The sequence below is a fragment of the Leiobunum rupestre genome, chromosome 9, assembly GCF_980474605.1.
Source record: "Leiobunum rupestre chromosome 9, qqLeiRupe1.1.hap1, whole genome shotgun sequence".
NCBI classification, from domain to species: domain Eukaryota; kingdom Metazoa; phylum Arthropoda; class Arachnida; order Opiliones; family Sclerosomatidae; genus Leiobunum; species Leiobunum rupestre.
The window spans coordinates 45,697,169-45,705,996 of NC_143392.1; the positions used below are offsets into that span (position 1 = coordinate 45,697,169).

At 32.5% G+C, this 8,828-nt stretch overlaps 1 protein-coding gene across 1 annotated transcript; it reads left to right on the plus strand.

The window, feature by feature from the left end:
• The first annotated feature begins 1,521 nt into the window (after nucleotides 1-1,521).
• Nucleotides 1,522-7,397, plus strand: LOC149928533 (uncharacterized). Its single transcript, XM_090158677.1, has 2 exons — nucleotides 1,522-1,633; nucleotides 5,784-7,397. Exon 2 carries the CDS (start codon nucleotides 5,811-5,813, stop codon nucleotides 7,152-7,154), a length of 1,344 nt encoding a protein of 447 aa, XP_090014803.1. The 5' UTR covers nucleotides 1,522-1,633; nucleotides 5,784-5,810; the 3' UTR covers nucleotides 7,155-7,397.
• The last annotated feature ends 1,431 nt before the right edge of the window (nucleotides 7,398-8,828 follow it).

Sequence of the window (8,828 nt, forward strand, 5' to 3'; positions counted from 1 at the left end):
AGTTACAACAGCGAGTTAGACTTACTAAAACAATGCACAATTGAATTTAAACCTTTTTACAGTACATGTTTATCAGTTGAATATAATACTAAGCAAATTTTAATGAAAGAAATATCTACAGATGGTAATTGTATTTTTCTCGCTTACGAAATACTTGCCGCATCTTTAACGCTCATTTTATTTCAACACTCGTAGACTTCCAGTTGACGTTGTGACACATACCGCATGAAAAAGACCAATGCCATCCAATTTCCAATATCATATAATGACTCGCACACCCAGGAAATCATTGACTGCGTTAGAAATCGTAGATATCCAAATATCCACACCAAATATATTTACAAGAAGCAAAAACCTTACCATCAACAAAGCACAGAGAGCCACTTGACTAACCGCCAGCTCTTAAAGCAATAAACGTTAAATTATCGTCTTTGAATTAACACAACTATATATAGGTCGTTAATAATACCCGTAAATAAATAACAAAAAACTAACAAAGTGGACCACCCACAGGGTCTAGCCTTTAACCCTCTTATCTCGGCTGACTGCGCTAAAACAAGATTTAACCTTTAAAATTTCATTCGTAAAAAAACCACATTAGACCTTCATAAATTCATTAATAAAAAAAGACTTTATTACCTATTATGCTTACGATGCGTGTCTTAATTTCAGTGAACCTAAGCAGCTATCGGTGGTTCTGTGGTAGAGCGCTCGACTGCCAAGCCGAATGATCTGGGTTCGAAACCTGGGTGGCGCATTTATTTTTAATCAATAGAGAAACGCTAAATTAGAATTTCTTCGAAGCAATAATTTCAATTTCAATTCTATTTCAATTAAACCAAAATTTCGTACTCTATTAAATACGCTTCCGATAAAGCTGAAGGTCTAATTTTTAATAAGGCGTAACAAGTGTCGGTGGTTCTGTGGTAGAACGTCCGCCTGTCAAGCAGGAGGTCTCGGGTTCAAATCCCGCCCGGTGCGATCGCAAATTGATACTAAGACGAATACCGTAAACAATTGGTGGAAACCCTGCCATTGGACGTTGAGAGGTTGCGTAACACTCAGCACTCGGTCCGTCCCAAAGTCATTAAGAAGAAGTTGGAGAGAAAACGCCCATATAAACACAACAGACTCAACATGCACAACCATCAGAACACAAACACAACAAATTCAACACTCACAACCTACGCATAAACATTACAAAAACGTAATACACCAAACCGTCACCACGGTGAGCGAAAAAACACCATCCAAACCAAACCGAAAATGAATCCGTTAACGCTCACCGTCACACGGTGGTTTTGCCAACCCTTCGAGAAACTGCGAACGCAGAGATCTCGAGAAACTGCGTACGCAGTGATAACACTTTGCACCGAAAATGCGAACGCGTTCGCAGGCCTGACAGACAGACCCACAGACAGACACGGTGGTTGTATAACCCCTCCTAGGGGACTTTGTCCCCTCGGAGAGGTAAAAATTATTTCCTCGCGTGTTCTACTGTATCCCACAATAACGTTTAGTTAAGCCCAATCGTAAAAATTATTTCCTCGCGTGTTCTACTTTTTCCCACAATAACGTTTTGTATCTCTTCGGAAAGAAGGCAGATGTTTGTTGCGTGGCTTTCAACTTAAGGGTTAGTTATTTTCGTAATATCTTTCTATTAACTGAAGAACGTTTGGCTAACTAAATTCTTCTACTAATTTTTGAAAGTATACTTTTAATAGAAACTTTTAGTACTTTTAACGTATTACTATAGTACCGTACGTTGTCAACAAACATCGCTTAGAAATTCAGTATTTTTCGTGTTGAACCCGTAGAAAACGAATTCCTCGATAACTCCGGACTCGTTTCGTCCTATAGCAAAGCGCGTTTTAGTGGGAGGCGTTACTATAACTATATGTTCTCCTTCACCCTAGTCTCAGCATGCTCAAGCCTGCGCTCTGCTTACGTCTAAGTCATACTGATATAGGGTAGCATAGCTTCATACGTGTTGAAAACTGAGGGTGGAATAGATATTGTAGGTGTTTTTGGCTGGGAAACATTGTTGTTTCATTTAAAAAATATTTAAATGGGGTACCTCTTCGCTTTTTGGCGGTGTTATATCCGTAATATATAAAAAAATAATTTTAATAAAAGTACTGTCCTTGTTTTTTGAATTGTATAATTTTGATAGCATATTTATTTAAGTTATTTTATAGTATATTTATTTAAATTATTTTATAGTATATTTATTTAAATTATTTTATAGTATATTTATGGAAATTATTTTATAGTATATTTATTTAAATTATTTTATAGTATATTTATTTAAATTATTTTATAGTATATTTATTTAAACTATTTTATAGTATATTTATTTAAATTATTTTATAGTATATATAAATTATTTTATAGTATATATATTTAAATTATTTTATAGTATATTTATTTAAATTATTTTATAGTATATTTATTTAAATTATTTAGTATATTTATTTAAATTATTTTATAGTATATTTATTTAAATTATGTAGTATATTTATTTAAATTATTTTAGTATATTTATTTAAATTATTTTATAGTATAATTATTTAAATAATTTTATAGTATATTTATTTTAATTATATTATATTATATTTATTTTAATTACTTCATAGTATATTTATTTTAATTAATTTTAAGTATATATATTTTAATTATTTAAAAGAATATTTATTTTAATTATTTATAGTATATTTTTATTATTTTGTTGTATATTTATTTTTATTATTTTGTTGTATATTTTTTTATTATTTTGTTGTATATTTATTTTTATTATTTTGTTGTATATTTATTTTTATTATTTCGTTGTATATTTATTTTTATTATTTTGTTATATTTATTTTTATTATTTTGTTGTATATTTATTTTTATTATTTTGTTGTATATTTATTTTTATTATTTTGTTGTATATTTATTTTTTTTATTTTGTTGTTTATTTATTTTTATTATTTTGTTGTATATTTATTTTAATTATTTTGTTGTATATTTATTTTAATTATTTTATAGTATCATTTTATATAGTTTATTATTTTATAGTATATTTTATATAGTTATATATATTATAGTATATTTTTATATAGTTATATATATTATAGTATATTTTTATATAGTTATATATATTATAGTATATTTTTATATAGTTTATTATTTTAGTTATATTATAGATATTTATTTTATAGTTATATTATAGATATTTTATAGTTATATTATAGATATTTATTTTATAGTTATATTATAGATATTTTATAGTTATATTATAGATATTTATTTTATAGTTATATTATAGATATTTATTTTATAGTTATATTATAGATATTTATTTTATAGTTATATTATAGATATTTATTTTATAGTTATATTATAGATATTTATTTTATAGTTATATTATAGATATTTATTTTATAGTTATATTATAGATATTTTATAGTTATATTATAGATATTTTATAGCTATATTATAGATATTTATTTTATAGTTATATTATAGATATTTATTTTATAGTTATATTATAGATATTTATTTTATAGTTATATTATAGATATTTATTTTATAGTTATATTATAGATATTTATTTTATAGTTATACTATAGATATTTATTTTATAGTTATATTATAGATATTTATTTTATAGTTATATTATAGTTATTTATTTTGGCGCGCCATTTTTATGCTCAATGCGTATTTAGCTGCACTATCGTTACGCAACAGCCAATTTTTTTGGAGTACTATATGACTGGCTGAATTTGAACTGTGACCAAAAGAAAAATTCAAACCACAAAAAGGATTAAACTCCCGGGTTTTAGAGTTGCTAGTCGTTTTACTGATTTATCTTTGGTGAAGAAATGATGTAATAAGAAAAATTGCACGATTAAGTGTCATACTTAGAAGTATTATGTTACTTATGGTACTAGGTCAATCATTCACAGGTAGCGAATTTGAAATGAGAGCCGATTTCGTGTTCTGGTCGCCACAGTAACAAACCAGGGAGGATTCTTGGTGGATCTGTAACGGTATAAAGGTTTATCGTATTTTATGTTAAACTTCACGGAGTTGTGATTAGTATGTAAGTGAAGGGAGCTTTTGGCTTGTGTGGCTAATCACCTCTGTCCTACACCATTAAACCTTGCCACCGGTAATTGGCTTCACAAGTCACTGATGGACTTACGCCTGTGTGGTGCATTGGGTAATAGCTTAGCTGATTATTATTATCACCATTTCTAGTTGTGTTGGATGAACGAATGAGTGTATGTTAAGCAGAGGCGAACTGGCAACGTTATAGTCAGCTGGGCCCACTTGGTCGTAGCTTTTTGTAATAAAACTCACTCATTTCCGTTTAAAATCATCTTCAAGATGATAAAAGAGACTATCGGTAAGGTTACTAGTTACACATAACAACACAACTTCTTGATTGCCAAAGTAAGTCATGTTCGAGAAAGTTATAAGACGTCCAATTGACCGTAAATTCCAACGAGCGATGTTTGAAAATGTAATACTTTTTCATAAACGCAAAATTTAACCATGGTTAATTTAAACTAGTAAATAGTAAGTAATGTACACTCTGTTTAAAAAGTCTTCGACAGGTGTAATTTTTGCCCTCTTTTTAATTCTGCTAGAAAACTATAATAGATAGATCGATGAAACCAATTGCAACTATTATTTATTTTCCAATATCTTTCGTTATGTATCGGTTTCGTCCACCAAAAATTAATAGTTTTGGCAGCTACCGTCAAAACTCATTTTTGACAACTTTTTAAATATTGGTTCTACGGCACTGACTCGCGCGTTTTTGAATTCACAATGGTTGATTCATATTTAGAAAGTGGAAAAAGTTTCCCTCTACAACCAACGGTTGAGAAGTTATCGCGTTTACAAACTTTCGTCGAAATTGGGAAACACCTAAAATGCATCAAGTGATTATTAATAACGCAACTTCGACAGCGATTCACTAACATTGAAAATATATTTAATTAAAGGCCGGTTAAAAAAAACAAATCCCAAAAACAACTTGGCAAGTGGTTTTAGGAATATCCTTTTTTATACGCTAAAGCTTTTAAAAAGCTATTTGCGTTAGAAATTGTTTATAATAATGGTTACCACAATTTTAAACCAGCCTTTAATTAAACATGTTGTTGGATCGCTGTCGAAGTTACGTTATTAATAATCGCTTGGTGCATTTTAGGTGTTTCCTAGTTTCGACGAAAGTTTGTAAACGCGATAACTTCTCAACCGTTGGTTGTAGAGGGAAAATCTTTCCACTTTCTAAATATGAATCGACCATTGTGAATTCAACCAATATTTAAAAAGTTGTCAAAAATGAGTTTTGAAGGTAGCTGCCAAAACTATTAATTTTTGGTGGACGAAACCGATAAATAACGAAAGATATTGGAAAATAAATAATAGTTGCAATTGGTTTCGTCGATCTATCTATTATAGTTTTCTAGCAGAATTAAAAAGAGGGCAAAAATTTCACCTGTCGAAGACTTTTTAAACAGAGTGTACTATAGAGACAGATACTTCATGGTTTAAAATAAACTTTTATTAAAAAGAATATTGGGGAAGCTTTTCGAGCCCAATCGCTTCTTTTCAACCCAGATGTAATACTTTTTCATCGTTCTTTTTAGTTGAGGGATTGATCTAAAAAAACTTAGCTTATTGTATATATTTCTGTTTTATTTTGACTTATGTTTATTTGACCAATGTGTTCAGTATGAAACATTAAGTATTAAATTTTGTTTGTAGATCACGCATTTTCTATTTTACAGAATAAGAAATATTAAACGTAGCTGACGATGAAACTCGCTTTGCCCACACCAAGTTTATTTTACTTATCATTGGTACGGTTATCAGTATCTTTGTGGACTTCTAATGAAATGCTACGCCGAATTCTAGCCATCACACAAAATGACGTTTTCACTGATACGAACTTAAATGATCTAATAAAAGAAGCTTTTAAAAGCATGGATACCTTGCCGATTCCGGAGTCTAACAAACCCGATGTACTTTCCATGTTAAGATGCGTCGGTCAAGAAATTTACGCGTGGATAAATGATCACGCTGCGCTTTTGGGATATAATATGGCGTCGTGGTCAGTGCATTTCACACTCTGGACAAAGCAGGGAATTATTGACCGGAGGCAAACCGCAGAAATTCTGGTTCACAGACGATTAACTAATTTCGTGGGAGACCAATCGGCTCTAGTACTTCGATTCAAATTAGCCTGCAGTTACGGACTTGAATACGCCGATAAATTATGGAGACGTCTGGAACCTGAGCATTTTCACGGAAAAGATCCAATTGTAATTCGCGAAAGGGAAGATTTTGTCACCGCATTTTGGTGTTGTTATTTGGAGAATCATTTAGAAGTACTGGCAAACCAGGGTAGCACTGAAAGAGAGATCTATGAGCTTATTTTGTCACGGCTGATGGGGAAAAAAGGAAACTTGCCATCTATTAAGTTGTTATGGAAAACAATGCCGAAGGAACAAAAACTGGAAAATATTTCGCGAGTTGCGAGTACTTGCGCCGAACGTAACAACCCTGAAGTTCTGCTATTCCTAATGGCACAGATGGAGCAAGAAATTAAAATGGAATTTTTTCGAAGCCAAACGTTAAATATCTTAATTACTTTCTCACGATGGCCTTACCAGGATCTTGCTTTAATTTTGTACACAGACATCAAGGAGTTTTTGTCAGCAGAATACTTTATGAAGCTTCTATTTACAATAGTGTCATATACAGATTATAAGTACGAACATATTCTGGAAGAAATTTGGAAACAAAGGTTAAATGCTCCTTCTATATTTTTGTCACTGGAAGACAGCAACATCATAGAGTTTTTTACAAAGCTATTAGAGAGAGAATACATCAATGCCATAAAATTGGTTATGATTAGTTTTGATTCTAAAGATAAAATGTCCATGCTGGTGCGTGTTTCACATAACGTTATTCGTGGACAAAATTGGATGTTTATAGATAACATTATCCCACTGGCTCTGACTGGTCCATTTGATGTTGTTATGTATAAAACTTTTATGAAAAGTTATACCAAGACTCCCGATATCGATTTTACTTTCTGGAACTCAACTGGAAGATTAACATTGTTTGAAATTTTATACGACCATTTCCCAGAGTAGGTATTCGAAGAATAGGCTGGAATTCATGTGTAATATAATCACTACAAAGTACGCCAAGACAAAGAGATCGCGTTTCTTAGCCACCAAAGACACAAGGGACAATTAGCTTGACAGGAAACCATGTAAATTATATAGCATCTTCCACTTTGCCACAAAAAAAAATAGGCTTTTCGCAAAAAGAACACTGAAAATATACTGATACCCTATTTTTAAATTAGTACCAATAAAACTCGTTTATTAATACTTCCTATCGAATCGCTGAATAAATCCTGAACCAGCAAAATTACTCTTTATACCAAGGCCAGCCCGTGTTTTCAAAACGCCGGCAGCGCCGTCGAAATTAAGAGAGCCTCTAAACGTGGGAGGTCTTGTTTCTATTCCCTAGAGGACAAATTTTGGCGCTGCTTCCTCCATGTTTTGTCCTTGACGGAAACTAAAGACGGATTCTCTATCGCGTATAACCACCGACGGCGCTGCCATTTTTCGTCCCTCGCCTCGTATCCTTCTAACATCTAGGATCCTTGATGTAAATGAGACTAGAAGCACAATTAGATAGCATGATAGTGGAATCGCCGGTATTCTTTGTGGGAGCACGCCATCTATTGAAAAAAATAAAAGTTTAAATTGATCTTAATAGATGGCGCACTCCTGATTTGTAGCGTTTCCACTCTCATGGCAGCCTTCTAGCTTGCACGTTTTCCTTGAAATTACCGGATAATGCAGTGGTTCTAGTCTCATTTCTATGAGTTAATTGGGGAGTAGGCATTTGTAGCTTTGGCCATGGCCGCCTCCATGCGCTCCCTCTCGCGCCAGCGGAACGAGCGCACGGAGTCGGCCGTACTTTGGCGCGTGCAAGTCGACACGCGATCCGCTTTCTTCAGGGGGGAGACTCAAAAACGTTAATATTTGAATTTTGCCAATCATCGAACGGGTGCGCTTGGCTGACGCTACCAGTCGGTCACTGAAGTAACTAAGAGCGTTTTCCATTTGATTGCTCGAGATTCGCTCTGAATATGTCTCTTAGCGCGTTTCACTGGTATGACCTCAGAGCGCTGACGTCATAGATCTGCCTCGGATTTTGTTGGAGCGCCACTAATATATTTTCCCGTGGAACACGCGTGGAAATTTTTATCAACCTTGAACCTTCCTGTGTAGCTAAAATGGCAGTAGTACAAAGACAAGGCTTAACTACTTATCCGTTTATCATAATAATTGTGGTTTCATCACAATTATATAAGATAAAGCGGTTTCAGAAAAATTGGTGTGGTGCTCAAACAGATCGGTTGCCGATTAATCAGTCAAATTTTAGTCGAGTAATCGTTAAAACTATCGATTTAAAACCCGTTTTTACAGATTTAAAAAAGATTTTCTCAAATACTGGGTAGATGCAGAACTATCTTTGAAATTTCAAACTTTATCTAGGCTACAGATATGGGAATTTCCCCTCTAGTCAACTTCTCCACTCCAAGCACGGACAACCACCTCTTCTTTTCGCGGTATTGTTTTTGTTTATCGTGAATCGTGGCGCTACTACACGCGTTTCTACATTTGAACGGAATTAATTCGCTAATTAATATAGCCATATCTAGTGGAATGTTCGCAACTTTATCCATGGCTATCCTAATCGTTTAGGTTTGGAAACCGTAAATTTTGTGACCGATATATATTATCAAA

Excerpts from the sequence above, each read along its gene's own strand:
- LOC149928533 (XM_090158677.1), top strand. The coding sequence starts at position 5,811 with ATGAAACTCGCTTTGCCCACACCAAGTTTATTTTACTTATCATTGGTA.